This window comes from Protopterus annectens, chromosome 6.part0 (genome assembly GCF_019279795.1).
Source record: "Protopterus annectens isolate FY-2018-M chromosome 6.part0, PAN1.0, whole genome shotgun sequence".
Taxonomy (NCBI): domain Eukaryota; kingdom Metazoa; phylum Chordata; order Ceratodontiformes; family Protopteridae; genus Protopterus; species Protopterus annectens.
The window spans coordinates 34988570-35005269 of NC_056737.1; the positions used below are offsets into that span (position 1 = coordinate 34988570).

The 16700-nt window shown below is 39.7% G+C and overlaps 1 protein-coding gene across 3 annotated transcripts in view; it reads left to right on the top strand.

Moving 5' to 3' along the window:
• The window catches only part of RPAP1 (RNA polymerase II associated protein 1), a 2926740-nt gene that overhangs the window by 2373478 nt on the left and 536562 nt on the right, over positions 1-16700 (top strand). For all 3 annotated transcript variants that reach the window (XM_044073828.1, XM_044073829.1, XM_044073830.1), the window contains one exon: positions 5705-5900. In XM_044073828.1, the coding sequence (XP_043929763.1) occupies positions 5705-5900 (196 nt within the window). The remainder of the gene's footprint in view (positions 1-5704; positions 5901-16700) is intronic.

Here is a 16700-nt window from a genome sequence, read left to right on the forward strand (position 1 = left end):
AGGGAAGATTTTTGTGTCCAGAATTTGTTGGGAGGGTTTAAGACTTGTAGTGGCTGCAGTACATATATATTCCACCAAAAGTAGCGAGATACGATATAAAGGATGTTGTGGGATAAGTTACATCCTTTCATCAAGGATGTACGATAACAGCAGGAAACTGGAACATTATCAGAAATAAGAAGTTGTCTCTGGAAGGCCAAGATACCACATATATTGGCTGAATGAAGATATTTAGAGAAATATATGCATGTATTTAAGCTTATCGATGTAATGAATGCAAGACAAAAAGAAATGAAATATAAACATTTTTCAGTAAGTATGGTTCCTGGGCAAGATTAGGTAGATGTTACCTTTTGAAAAAATATTGTAGCATGTTCCGAACCATGAAAACACATACTGTGATTGTGTAAGTGCATGCCGCTATAAATATTAAGTTTTGTAGGCAAGTAAAAGTATATCGTGATATGCACTGGCAATTTCCACTCTTTTGTCTGGAAAAAAATAGCTCAAATTTTAACTGAAATGTACAGACCTTGCTAAGAACTGCGATAATTTTAGTCTGAAGATAAGAATTGTGGTCACACTGAAAGAAAATGTGATATGGAATAACAGTCACAGTAGATCTCTAGATGGGTTAAATAAATAAGGAATTTGCAGTAGTAAATAAGCAGTAGAGCACAACAAGTTGAAAAGAAATATAAAGACTGTAGAATACCTGTGGAAAAGATATATTTATAATGAACATAGAGCATTTGCTTTAAAACAATTATTCGTTGATAAACAGTACGAAGGCATTGAAAATGGAAGAGCCACAACTCCTTTAAGGTAATTTTAGAAAACAGTCCTTTAATAGTTCCACTACACACAATGAAAGCACACAGTTAAAATTAAATGCTTTACCGAACCACTGTGGAACTATTAAAGGTTGTGTGCCGTGAAACAATTAAAGGATTGTTTTTTGAAATTGCCATAAAAGAGTTGTGGCTTTTCCATTTTCAGTGCCTTAGTACTGTTTATTAGTTTGGTTGTGCACTGAAACTCCTCATTTTTTGTTAAGTTTTTGTTGATAGTAACCCTAGAGGAACCAAATTGTTGGTTCAATGTCTGAGGCAACTTAAGGCTGAAAGGATGATGATTAAAGTCAGGAATTATGAGACTGGCAGGATAAAATGGACCTAGGAAAAATTATGATTATAATGGTAAATTATTACTATAAATAAGATATAGCACATGTAGCAGTTGAAAGTAACACATAGGAAGTGGTAACATAGTTCAAACAATTACAACTTTCTTGGGTAACAGAAGTAGAAAGTGAGGTATTGACAAAAAGTCAAGAAAACTGAAATTAAGAAAATGTTGCAAAGTCAAAATAGAGGGAAGACCCCTAGAAGTGATGGAATTCCAATAGAACTGTGGAAGAAGAAGGAATAGGAGATAAAAGTCTGGCTAGTACTTTTTAAATGTATTTTTCTGGGAGAGGATGTGCATTTGACTTGAAAAAAGCAGTAGTGGAAGTTATACCAAAGGTGTTGAATGAGACTGTTCATCCAGTCATGTAGACCTATTTCATTTCTCAGTCATGATTAAATGTGTTTGGCAGTTTTGGCAAAAAATGGTAAAGATATTGCTGAGAATAATAGGTAGGCAAATATTTGACAGTATTAACAGAACATTTATGATTCAAAAGGATGACTGAACAGTTATAATATGATAATGTTAATAAAATTGGATGCTGAAAAGTATTTAACCTACTGAGTTGGGAATTTATGAAGAGATCCCCTTGGGGCATTTGGGTTTTCACAAACATGGACAAGATTAAAATTTATTATGTACAGAGGAGTTCAAGCTAGCCTGAATTATGGTCATGAACTGTCTAAAGTGTTTAGCCTTACAAGAGGAATTAGGCAAGGTTATCTAGTTTCACCATTTCTCCTTCCTTTACATTTAGAACCATGAGTCAGGGGAATAATGTAATCAGACATAATAGGATATACATGGAAAAATACTATCAAGAAAATAGCCCTTTTCATTGGTGATACAATATTATATGCTATCAATCCAGAACATGATATAAAAATTATATTTTATGCATTTAAATATTTAGTAGTGTAGCAAAAAACATGAAACAAAAAATAAAGTTAATTGGTAATGAACTATGGCCCAACACATGACTTGATGCAAAATTCCAACTTTTTGTGGTGTCCTGACAGGATGAGATACTTAGGGATTTGGCTGAATTAGAATGCTGCAGAACCAGCTAAAGAAATGTGTGACTAAACTACTCTGAAGATTTATAAGTAGAATAAGAGTACTCAAACTGTTATATATGAACACTGATAGTAGGTTATACGGGATCAAGATGTGTTTTGGACCCGGTGATTCTTTATGCAGATTAGGTATAATGTATTAACTGAGAGAAAACATATGGCTGAAGATGAAGAAACAAAATTAAGGAGTTTATTTGGGATAACAAAAATGGAAATAGTGCAGTAGAAAAAAAATACTGGCAAAGAAATAGGGTGGTTTGGGGCCTCTAGATTTTAAGGCATACTGTAAGCCCACACAATTTAGATTAATATATTTGATTCAGGATATGCACCGTATGCCCAAATGGAAGCACATGGTAGGTATACAGCTCAACAAGGTAGCAATGCAATCTCATGTAGGCATTTGGGCAGATCTAGGAAATGAATATAAAGAACATTTTGTACAGTTTAACGTGTGTGTGTATATATATATATATGTATTAAACAAGTCAGCATGTTAAAGGAGGTTAGACACAGGGAAAATAGAGTAATACCAATATACAGTAGTAAACAAGACACGGGAGAATGTCGCAGACATTTGGAGAAGTAAAAACAAAGAACTGGGATTTTGGAAGCAGATGATAAAAGAGTTGAGGTTATTGAATATGATGAAGCTAGACAGATTTTGCGATTATTGAACTAAAATCAAGTAGTACATACAGATTTAATACTAGAGTTTCAGGAACATATGCAGAGTTTAGAAAGTACTTTTGTTAAACCACAAATAGATTTTATAACCGAGGCTATAACAGAAATGGCAGATTGGAAAGGAGTAATTCATATAGCATATAAAGCAATATTAGATTTCAGAAGACAATACAGTACAAAGATAAAAGGAGCATGAAGAGAATGATTAAATAAAGATATTTCAGATTCCGATGGAAGGAAATATGTTGTAATCCTACATATGCAACTAAATAAGGATTTTTACATGGACATGTTTCCACAAAAATTTCTGTACCCCTATGACACATGAAAAAATGTTCCAGCAGACAAAAAGCATATCCCAGTAATGCGATGGTTCAGAAAGAGGTCTTTATTGAGCATAAATTTTGGAATGTAAGAGGTTGTTTCATTACAAAAGTGCCTTGAATAATATGTTTGTATTTGGAAGAGAATTTTACCTCATTTTAGCAATGTTTTTGTTGAGCTGGTGTAAAAATGATAAGTACTGAGGAAGTGACATATTTAATGTTTTTAGTGTTGATAATGGCGAAGAAAACTATAACTAAAAATGGAAAAACAGAGACAAACCATTAGTAAAAGAGGTAAAGTGAAAACTACTAGAGATCAGAAACAGAACTTCATTGTAAGAAAATGGGCTATATAGGATGCTGTACTGGAATTTGAGGCTGACTAGGATGTTGCCATGGAACAATGTACCGAAGATCTATGTTTATTTAATAAAGTAGACTCTAGTGCAAAGTAAGATATTACTGGTCCAGTTGTTAAGACTTGTAGTTGAGTATAAATAAAGTAAAATGGTCACTAATTAATTGTTGATCTCAAATTAGGCTGTAAATAGTTAATCTGTGTATTAACTGTTTTTTTTTTGTTTAATGAACAGTGTTAAATCAAAGATGGGATTAAGACTATAGAATAGCTTATCTAGCCATATTAATTTTTTTGTCTGGTTTTCATACGGAAGATAAAAGCTTTTCTTTGAGTGCATATATTTTGAAGCTTACTATAATGGGTCTCAGCACTCTTCTCCTTTCTGGATTCCATGGTGTCCAGTGTGCTCTCTCTATTTTATTTCTTATAAACTCAGGTCAGTCTGCTCAGAGAGCACCTCTTGGATAAATTAAATTCTGGCAGCACCTTCTTGCTGTTGCAGTACTGCATGTTTTCTGATATTTTGATGTTGCAGACCACCTTCTTTTAATTGCACATTTATGTAATCTTAGCAGGCTTCTTGTGCTTCCACATGGGCTTCAAACACCTGACATTCCTCTATTGCAGATAGTCTTCTGTCAGATGTCGAAGTGGATTATAATATTTATTAAGGATCATGCAGACATTCTATTGTCAGATGTCGAAGCAGATTTGTAATATTCATTAAGGACCATGTGGACATTCTTCTGTCAGATGTCGAAGTGGATTATAATATTCATTAAGGACTATGCCCATCTCTTGAATTTTTTCTTTAGTCTGTATTGTATAAGCTTGTAGGGTAGTTTTCGTGAATTGCACGTTCAGAAACATAGTTATTGAAGAGATCTCCCGTTCCTCCTCATGCAAGTCACCAACATCAGCACAGTAATAAGCCAGTTCAGCCAAGCTTTCACACTGCTGTTCTTCACTACTCGTTTTTATTAATTTTTTTCTGCTTCATAAACTCTTGTACATTTTTGTGTGTACTTTTCAATTCTGAAATACCTACAGAGCAATCTTTAATAATTTTTTGCCCAGTGGAAGGGAGAATGAGAGTAAAAGATTGTGCTCACACTATGGTAGAAGTTGCATATTAGAGTACATTTTTAATGCATATGTGCTCCAGTTGGGTGTACAGTCTGCATTATACTTTGTTTCTTTGATCTTGTTGAATATTTCCTTTGCTAGAGGTTTTCTCTTGCAGTCTGCACTGAAAATAGTTTTCCCCCCAGTTAGACCTCCCTGAAAGTGAAGTTTGCAATGTTTTCCTCGGTTTTTCCCACTTTGGATGTTTTTTGTTCTTGTTCATAAGGAAAGCTCTCGGATACTTAGGTAGTCGTAACAGTTTGCACAGTTGCTTTGCTGACTTATAGTGTGTATAATTTGTATCACAAGTACTACAGATCTTAACACACATTATACTGCTGGTACATGACACTGAGTTCTAGCTGATTGAAGCTTTACCCAGACCTGACCAGAAAAAAAAAAATCAAAGCTTCAACAAAATGAAAAAAATAATAAAAAGTATCTTTTGCAAGGGGGAGAAGCTCTTATGCATTCTCAATGGAGGGACCTGGACTTCTCTCACACCACTTTATTTAAACATAACTCCATGGTCACACAGTCATGGAAGAAAAAAAAAAAGTACAAACATCACATCACTGCCAGTGTACTAGTAAAAACTGCATTTGCAGTGATTTTCCATGCCAGACACCATATAAGAGGTTAAACATTTGTAAATTTTAATTGATGATTTAAAACCTAGTATACTTGAGTCATTCTGGTCGTTTATATGTGTATACAGTTTAAGTGCTTAAGAAAGGATGCTTTTTCACATATTTGTATGTGCTTTATTTCTTTGTCATATAGCCTTTTTCTTTTTTTTCAACATTACTCTTTTGAAACTTTTCCGATTTTTGGATTCTTAATCCCACTGTCATTTGTTATATGCATATTGTTCTAAGTACACAAGATAATGGTCCCATTTCCTCTTCTCATTTGCAGTTGTGGTTTATCTGTTGTAGGTCATGCTCTGCTGTCTGTAACCCAAATTCCTGTTGCCCAGGACCAGAGTCCGTTTCCAGCCTTGTTGATCTTAGCTGTGAAGGAGAAAAGCCAAATAATAGTCTGTTGGGGTCAAAGTCTCCCTTTCCATTCCTAACAGCTGTATTGTATCTTATTAATAACATTGTAACCATCCATAAAGGACTCATCAAGAAGGTAAGGAGTTGTGCAATATGTTTGCATCTTCATAGAGTTTATTTATTTATTTGATAGTATTGTGTGTGCACGTATAATAAGGAAGAAAGTCCTGACAAGCTACCTCCATTTGTCCCTTTGCCTTGTAAACTCCATGGATAGCAGTGACTCTCCATTGGGTCACTCTAGGAGTTTGCAATGGCTCATAAGAAAGAGTGACATTGGTAGTAGAGTGAATTCAGTTTCTTTTTCGTCTTGACCTGGCAAAAAACAGGTAACATGATAATATTGATTAAAATAGTGAACGAGAAGTTATAGCAATGTGCGTTTAACAATAACAGCTACACACTATATACTGAGCAAAATTACTGTACCCCAAACAATTTAAACTAGCAACCAAAGACCACTTTAAAAAACACTGGTCCTGCCATTGTACTCACCCTTCCTGATTATTACCTACCTTTTATAGCACAGTCAAACTAACTTACTAAAACTTGTGAATAACTACTTCATCCTATGCTTCCTCCAAAGCTGCTTCTGTATTCTGCTCCCTGAAATTCTTATGTAACTTTTTAAGTTTCTGCTACTCTGCATACAAAACCTTATATCTACTCAACTCTCTTTTTAAACCAAAACATACAACTTACTCTACTTTTTTAACATTCTCCACATTTTGTTTAGAGTACTGTTTTATCTGTCAACAATATACATGTATGTAGCTTACGTATTTTAACTACCACAATTCTCTATTGCTATTTTTATTGAAATGTATCTGTATTGCAAACCGCGGTGGTGGTGCTGCGGTAGCATTGTCGCCTCACAGTAAGACGCTGTCCGGTTCGATTCTCAGCTAGAGCGTCTTCTGCGTGGAGACATGCGTGAATGGGCGTACCTTCGTTGAAGGTTGTGCATCAGGGCTGGTAACTCGGCATGTAAAAATCAACTACCAATCATTAGCAGACCGGAGTTCCGCTGTGGCGACCCCTAACTGGGAAAAGCCAAAAGACACAACAATCTGTATTGCTATTTTTATTGCATGAAAGTGGCCCTAGGTGTGAGTGTGTGAATGTGTGTGCCTTCTGTGAAAGGTCGGGCGCCGGGCTGGCAACTCGACACTGTAAAACTCCACTGCCAATCATGAGCGGACAGTTGCTCCGCTGTGGCGACCCCTAACCGGGAAAAAGCCGAAAGAAGAAGAGCTTTTCTCCCCAGGCTTCCACTGAAAAAGGGCAATAGCTCAGCTGGACACTCCCAGTCAACAAATGTAAAATAAATAAATTGAAATATTTTGTAACACAGAAGACGACTAACTCAAACTTTTCAAGTATGCAGATGTCCTTCAAGAATGCAACTGCAGTCCTGACATATGGGTTGTCCTGCCTCAGGCAGCCCTTCGGTCGGCCGGATTCCAAAGTCCGGGTCCGGCGTCGGCTGATGTTGCCTCTTCCCCGACGTCAGAGCGGCTGGGGTATAAAAGCATCAGCCGACGCCATCTTCCTCAGTCTTTCTTGCCGCGCGGAGCCCGAAGCAGAAGCAGTTCGCAAGTGCCGGTCGGCCAGCACCTGTGTTTTCAGATACCGAAGTCATCAAAAAGCTAAGTACCCCGTTGGGGAACCTTTTCTTGCCTCAGCCGATGTCAGAAAAAACTGCAAAAGTTAATAATTGTTTGTCTTGTGGTAAACAAATACCTCATAAGGATTTCCATTCTTACTGCCTTCCCTGCCTTGGCCCAGACCACGACGTCTCGGCCTGTGCTGCCTGTGCTTGCTTCAATAAGCGCACACTCAGGCGCCAGGCAGAATTTGCTGAAGACTTTTTTGGGGAAAGTTACTCCTATATCATGCCGTCGGAACAACCGACAGCACATATTTCCAAAAAACGGAAGGACCGGGACCGACATTCTCGGCCCATGACTTCCACCGACACCACGCCAAAACCTACCGCGAGTGCATCGGTCTCTTCGGAGGTGGTAATTCAACTGCCCCAGACCGATGACACCGCTTTACCGCACACTTCGGTCCCGGAGGCTACCCCGGTGCCGGTTATTGATTTTCCTCCTGAAACCGAAGCCCAAGATTTGCCTGACACCATACCGGTGGACAAAGTTACTCCAGCACGTGGGGCAGCTAGGCCTCCGGTGTCTATGTCCATCAAGGCCTGCACACGTGCTAAGGCTGCCAGCCAGACTAAGTCTCACCCTCCTAAATCTTTTTCCCAGGGCCCCACTTCTGATAAACAGATCATGACTTTAGCTGCAGATCTAATTTCATTCATCAGAGGCTCTCAGGCTCATCCAGACAGAGGTTCTCAGCCGCCTGCAGACAAAAGGCCTAGGGTTGAGCAGATAGATACCCTTTCCTCAGATGAAGCCTCTGGTGACTCAGGCCATTCAGATTCCCAGGAAGAATCCTTCCAGGCCTACGAGGATTCTGATGCTGAAGAATCCATTCCCTCTGCCTCTCCTCCTGAGGATATTTCTTTCGGGGAAGTTCTCCACTCCATGAGAAAGCATTTTCAGTGGCAGGGCCAGGATTTCTCCGACTCCAGGAAAAGGCTTCGTACCTTCCTTAAGTTACCCCAGCACAGGCCTTTAGCTATTCCACCAGTGTTAGATGTATTGGATGATGTGTACTCAGACTCCAGTGCTTCTCCCTCCTGCTCCTGTCAAGCCAGACAGATATTACAGGGTTCCTGAAACTCATAAACATCTCTTTAAGGCCCACTCTGTTGATCTAGAAACTATTTCCCAGGGGCCCAAAGGAGTGGCCACTTCCACGGCCAAAAATCCTTTGCCCGCAGACAGGGAATCTAGGTCCCTGGAGAGGTGGGGCAAAAAAGTTTATACCTCAACCATCCTTGCCATGAGGGCACTTAACTGTCTTTTTCACATGTTTCAGTATCAGGATTTCTTGTTGGATGATTTGCAGAAAAAGTTAGCCTCTCCTGAGCCTTTAGATAGAAAGGCCTTACAGGATTTGGTTCATAATACTCAGCAGGTTAGTAATCATTTTCTTCAGTGTGGTTATGATGCATTGGAAGCTTCATGTAGGGCAGCTATGACAGGGGCTGTAATACGTAGACATGCTTGGTTGAAAGAACAGGCATTGCCAGATCATGTTAAAGTAAAGCTTCTAGATGCACCTCTGGAATAACACAAGCTATTTGGTGCTAATGCACACGATGTGTTGAAATCAATTGAGGAAAAGGCTAAATCAGTACAAACAGTCAAAGATTTCCTCCAGGTTCAGCCACCAAGGTTCAGCAGGAATTGGCCTTCGAAGAATTGGTCCTTTCCAGACACTGACAAGTTCCAAAGGGGGAAAAAACAGGCGTGCTCGAGGTAGAGGGCAATACTGAGGCTCCTACACGGGCCGCCAATGGCAACCAACTAATCAGAGAAGTGGCATAGGGACTTCTACTGCTCCACAGGGACAATCACAATGACTTGACTTTGACACCGCCGACCAAGACTCAAAGAGAAGCACCTTTAGGCGGAAAATTATCATTATTTTCAAAAAATTGGCACGTTTTAACAAAGGACAAATGGATTCTGGACATAATAGACAAAGGTTACAGGTTCCACTTCCATACCTTACCAACAAGACAAGGCATGCCAAACCTGCCACAAAATCAAAGGGCAGAGGCACTCATACAAGTTTCAAAGCTGCTACAAATCAAAGCAATAGAGAAGGTTCCTCCTCAGGAACAAGGCCAGGGATTCTACTCAAGACTGTTCCTTGTTCCAAGAAAAGAAAAGCAATGGAGACCTATACTGGACTTGTCCGCTCTAAACACTTTTCTCATTGTGCCAAAATTCAAAATGCTGACGTTACAACAACTTCTTCCCATGCTGGGCAAGGGGTCTTGGCTGGTTACTCTGGACCTCAAGGAGGCATACCTGCATGTCCCAGTCAGACACAGTTGCAGAAGATACCTCAGATTTCTTGCAGGGTCAGAGCATTATCAATTCTCAGCATTGCCTTTTGGCTTATCTACCGCGCCCAGAGTATTCACGAAATGCCTGGCATCAGTAACTGCACATTGCAGACTCCAGGAGATACAAATATACCCTTACCTGGACGACTGCCTTATACAAGCGGACAGCAAGCAAGCCTTGATAAGAAACTTGAACTATGTAATTCACTTACTACAGGCTTTGGGATACACAGTCAACATTCAAAAATCAAGACTACTGCCATCCCAACAAATAATTTTTCTAGGAGCCAAACTGGACACAAACTCACAAATGGCTTTCCTCACAGAAGAAAAACAAGAACAATTACCAGATTACTTCAAAAGCCTAGCAAAGCACTCCCAGATGACTGCAAGGAAATTCCTGCAGGCCCTGGGGTTCATGGCATCTTGCATTCTTCTGATACCACTGGCAAGACTACACGAGAAAACTACAATGGTACCTAAAAAGTTTATGGTCTCAACACAGCCACAACTTAGAAGCAATTATTCCACTCATTCCATGTCTACAAAAGGAATTTTTGTGGTGGGCACAAGCAAGCCAGCTAAACCAAGGCACGTCTTTCAACAAACCTCAAACAAGCCAAACCATTACAACAGACGCCTCAGATCATGGATGGGGGGCGCACATGGAGGGCAGATGCATTCAAGGGCAATGGACACCCCGGGAAGTGCATCTGCACATCAATCAAAAAGAAATGTTGGCAGTGATTCATGCAATCGAGGCCTTCAGAAAATTTCTTCAGCAAGGTCATCTGCTAATAAAGACAGACAACACTGTTATGTGGTACATAAACAAACAGGGAGGCACTCATTCTTACCCCCTCTGCAGACTAACAATGACTCTTTGGGAAAAGTCCCTGAAACTGAACATACAGTTGCAATCCCAGTTTGTTCCAGGCAAGGACAATGTTCTGGCGGACAGTCTAAGCAGAAACATATTGGATCCGCACGAATGGATGTTGCATCCAGACATTTTTTCACAAATAACTCATGCATGGGGAAGGCCGGACATAGATCTCTTTGCCTCACACCTCAATCGTCATCTGAAGAAGTTCTACTCGAGGACACACCATCCTCAAGCATGGAGAATGGATGCTCTCTCCTTCAGCTGGAATTCTCTAACAATCTATGCATTCCCATCTCTACCATTAATGACCAAGGTGTTACTGAAGATCAAAGCAGAACAACCGAAAGGCATTTTGATAGCTCCAGACTGGCCAAGACAGCACTGGTATCCATTACTAAGGAGCATAACTCGCACCAAGCCGTGGCCCCTGCCTCAATGGCCTCTGCTTCTAACTCAGCACAATTACAGGACTGTTCATCCCAACCTACAAATATTGCAGCTGACAGCTTGGAGGGTTCCATGACTTCTCCCCATATATCTCTCTCCAAAAAAGTTCAAGAGATCCTACTGTAAGCACGTAGACCTTCCACCAGAAAAACTTATTCAGCCAAATGGAAGAGATTCAACATCTGGAATGCCAACAAGGGTCAGGATACATCAGTAATGAGCATCCCACAGATACTAGAATACTTGGCAGAAATGCTTCACAATGGCCTTTCATATTTTTCCATAAAAATACACGCTTCAGCAATTTCAGCAAAATACAACTGTGATCCACCTGTGTTTTCACACCCTTTGCTAAGACAGTTTCTAAGAGGGATAAAGAATATCAAACCTCCCAGAAAACCACCAGTGCCTGCATGGGACCTCAACTTCGTCTTGGAAAAATTAACTCTTCCTCCTTTTGAGCCAGCAGCATCTTCAGAATTGCAATTTCTCTCCTGGAAAACAGTTTTCCTGTTGGCAATTACCTCAGCAAGAAGAGTCTCGGAGATACAGGCCCTCATGGCAGTACCTCCATTTCTCATTTTTCATCAGGACAGAGTTTCTTTAAGAACCAATCCTTCATTCATGCCAAAAGTGATATCCAGGTTGTCTCTAAATCAAGCAATTCACCTGCCTACTTTCTTTCCCAATCCTCAAAATAAAGGAGAAAAGCTGCTGCACACTTTGGACATACACAGACAATTGCGCTACTACTTGGACAGAACAAAGGCCAACAGAAAGTCTGACCAACTATTTGTAGCTTACGCTGCTGGAGTACAAGGAAAGGCAATTTCCAAACAAACAATTTCAAAATGGATTGGACACTGCATCAGATTCTGTTACTCTTTCCATGGAAAAGGTGTGCCAGCCAATATCAGGCCACACTCCACCAGAGCTATAGCCACCTCCACAGCCTTTCTAAGAGGGTGGCTACAAAGGACATTCTAGAAGCTGCTACATGGAGCTCCGTACATACATTTTCCAAACACTACAACCTGCCTTTATATTCCAGATCCCGAGCAGGCTTTGCTTCGGCAGTCCTGCAGGGCATTTTAGCTACACCATCCTTATCTTAGTTCCTACCACCCCCAGCTTGGCTATAGTATTCAACCCATATGTCAGGACTGCAGTTGCATTCTTGAAGGACATAGTACAGTTTTGTACCTAGCATAAATGTAGATGTCCGATAGATATGCAACTGCAGTCAGGTTTTCCCTCCCTCCTACCCCTCTGTAATTCTCCTTTTTGGGTCCACTCCCCTTTTTCAAATTAGCTGGGGATATCTGTTATGGTGTATCTGTTTATTACTGTTGTGCATGTCTGGAATTTACTATCCATTCTCTAAATTTAGCCTTCCTTGGAGGGCACCTGGCACCTGGAGCAAGAAACACTGAGGAAGATGGCGTCGGCTGATGCTTTTATACCCCAGCCGCTCTGACGTCGGGGAAGAGGTGACATCAGCCGACGTCGGACCCGGACTTTGGAATCCGGCCGACCGAAGGGCTGCCTGAGGCAGGACAACCCATATGTCAGGACTGCAGTTGCATATCTATCGGACATCTACATTTATGGTAGGTACAAAACTGTACTATCCTTTTATCAGTTTCAGTTAATTTGGTTTAATAATTTCAGCAATACGTTGAGTAGCTTTTTATCTTTTTGAATGTTAAAAATAATGTAGTCTTGCTAATAACACACACATCTATAATTTGTAAAAAAAAAAAAAAAAAAAGCTTAACAGCTTATACTTTAGAAAAAAATGAGAAACAGTATGACGCAAACACATTGCAGAGCTATGGTATGCTACAGTATTCTAGGAAAAATAATTAGTATTCCAGGCATTTAACCATACAACTCTTTGAAGTCAGATTAGTAGTGCTTATTGATATATCGTTGTGATGTAACATACAAATAGTTAAACTGAGTCTGTGTGTATTTTTATTAGTCATGATAAAACAACTTTAGTGTGTAACCAAACCAAAAAATTCACCGCACATGGGGCGAAACCAAAACAAAACCACAAAACAAAAAAAAAACAAAAATAAGGAAAAAACGCACTGTAGTAGGGCGAAGAACACAGCTTTATTCGAGACTGAGCGCTTTCACCTCTTAATCTTAGGCTTCATCAGAATCACAAAAAGTATACATCACTTCCTTTTGTATTTCTATCTAACCAAAGAGATTCATATCCCCTTTACTTAAAAAATCCACAAAGCTTATGTACTTCATCTGAGAAGATTTCATTGTTATTGGTCAAATGGCTTAGTCGAATTAATTGACCCATGACCAACCCTCTTTTCATATGGCTGGGGTATAAGCTGTCATAATGCAAATATTGATTTACATATGTGGATTTTTCTAAAAATACTACTTTCAAACATTGAAAGTCCTTGGTTGAAGGTAAGATGCAGATCTAAGAAGTCAATACTGACGACAAAATGGCCTACAGTGAATTTCAAAAATTCAGTGGTACAATTTAAATCCTGAACAAAAGATGAAAAAGTGTCATAATCTCCCTCCCACAAACATATCAGATCGTCGATATAACATGTATAAAACAAGATATTTTTGGCTAAAGGATGTGTAACTAGAAATCTCATTTCCCACATCGCTATAACCAAATTTGTGAAGGAAGGTGCTACCCGGGACCCCATGGCAATACCAGATACCTGTTGGAACAAATTACCTTCAAATCTAACAAAATTATTTTCTAAGACAAGTTCCATCAGAGTACAAATAGTATTAATGATGTTATCTAAACTAGTATAGTGACTCAAATAATCTCTCAAATATTCTACACCAATGTCTTGATCTATGCATGTGTATAGAGAGAGAACATCCAAAGATGCAAATTTTAAGGGCTTGTCAAGACTACTTAATCGACTTATCAGTTCCAACAAGTGCCATGAATCACGTAGATAAAATTTAAAATCCTGTACTATAGGATTCAATAATTTATCAAGCCAAATCGAAATGGGTTCTGTCTTGGAAAAATCCTGAAAACACAAAATGGACATACTGACGTCATTGTGGCTTTGCTTTTGTTAGCCCTGTGGTGTTAGGTCATGCGTTGGGTTCAGGTAAGTGTGCGGTTGGTTTTATGTTAGGGTTAGGGGTGGTTTAAGTGAGTTAGGGTTAGGGCGCAGGTTAGGCATGTATGCAATAGTGACAGATATTGGGGTTAGGGGCGGTTTAAGTGAGTTAGGGTTAGGGCGCGGGTCAAGTGAGTGTGCATTAGTGACGGACCTTAGGGTTAGGGTCAGGGTCAGTTGGTAGATATTAGTGTCTTTATAGTGAAATATTAGCATTATTTGTGTTTTCAGGATTTTGAGTTTCAGGATTTTGGGTTTTCGGGATTTTGAATTTTCAGGCTTTAGTTTTCAGGATTTTGATTTTCAGGCTTATAGTGTTTCAGGCTTCTGATAGGGAACTATATATATATATATATATATATATATATATATATATATATATATAGGTCCTCTCATATGACCCAGGAAACCCATAACTCATACTTAAACTTACTGAAGACACTCACCATTCAACTTAATACCATATTCACATGCGACTTTAACTACCACAAACCTGCAGGCTCAGAGATTCTTGGAGTTTGTAAACACTAACAAAACATATCTGAACTGGTCCTAACATGAGAGATTGCTGCACCTCCCCGTGTAATATCCTCTCTGGTAAGGTTGTTGCCATAAGTCTGTCTCCTTCGAAATACAAATAAAACTCATGATCCCAGCTAATCCCATAGCTTTTAGAAACTATTCTAAAGGCAAACTTCATATTTTTGACAACCTGACAAAATTTAAGCCCCCCAAACCCTGAGAACACAGTTACCTATGTGGAATTGTTTACAGATACTCTGTACAGTCATGTTAATAAATGCATAGAGACACCTGTGCATACCAGAAATTACTTCAGAAGAAATTCAGAAAAGTAAGCCAACCAGGTGGAATTCGGAGATCAGTAGGCTGTACAATATAAGTAAGAATATGATAGCAAAAGTCAGGAAATAAAATGTCCATCAGAATAAAAATGATCTGATCAGTCTAAACAAACAACTCAGAATGCAAATCAGGTCTATCAAAGCCAATTTTGATGTAAAAATAGCCTCTCACGCCAAGGACAACCTCAAGTGCTTTATTTAGCTCTGTCTTTAACTGCAAAGGGTATACTCAACAAGGCACAGAGCTAATTCTAACTAGAGCCACCTACGCAGAGCCCTAAGATATAGCAAATCTACTGGGTGACAAATTCTGCTCTAGTTTTGCCCCCATCACCCTCACAAGAAATATCATTGAACATAACCCCCTAACCATTACTAGGGAGTCAGGTCCTAAACAGACTCTCCAAGAACAAGAACACCTCATTGATGGGCATCGATAATATCCCGGGATGCCTCCTAAATAGCATGAAACATAACATATTAGGACCACTGGAGTCACTGTGTAACCATAGCTCTCAGTCAGGTTTTGTGCCAAGCAAATGGAGAACTGTAACCGTCATTCCTCTATATAAGGGTGGGGCTTCTACGGACTCCAGAAACTGCAGATCCATTAGTCTGACTGCTCTCATATGAAAAACCATGCAAACACTTACCATGAAAATGATTAATAATGATATTGGAAACCTCAGGACACTGGATCCCACCCAGGTGTTTTTTTTTTTGTCACAAAATTATGTCTACTTAGTCTGGTAGACTTCTCTGAGAAGGTCACCAAGGCAATTAATGGATGAATGAGATTCTCACTATCCCTATCTACTGTCTAGCGAAACCACAGCCAAGGTAATGGGCTTGGCAGAATCAGTGGGCAAAGAAGACTCTGTTGAGCTTGACTCTAGTCTGGCACTGTGAAGAGACATGAGAGAAGCAGAGTAAGTGGGATGCCTCAGCCACCACTGAAGTACCACTGCTCTTATCGTTTTCTCATTTACCTGGTGAGGTGAGGGGGCAAGCCCCACCAGGGCTCTCACTTCTGGCTCCAAGCGCCCGGGACAGTGTCAGTTGGGGAGTTTGACTGGGGTGGTACACCTGTCAAAAAGTAACTCAGGTGTCCTAACATGAGCTCATGGAGGACAGAAGTCTCCCATGGAGCAGAAGGGCAAAAGCTTGCTTGATCTTGAATTTCAATATGAATACAGACTGTGAAAGCGGGGCCTCATGATCCTTCTGGCTTTTTGGGTTTTAAGCAGGATGTGTCAGAAAAGTTACCCCCAGGGATAATTGGCTTGTGGCGGCCAAGCGTTCATAGTGATGTTGCTTTTTGATGCTTCACTGTCAGCTCTTCCTATCATTTGAAGCAGAATTCACCAAGCATTGGATTGTTCACCCACTAATAGGGAACATGAGCTGGGATTAGACGATCATGATCAGTATAAAACAGGAACAGTGGTTAAGTAGCAGCTTGTGAAGTCCAAAGAAGCAGCAAAAAACAAACCGATACAACTAAACATTTATTGGTAGAGCAAAGCTTTCAGGTACAACAACCCTTCTTCAGTGCAAG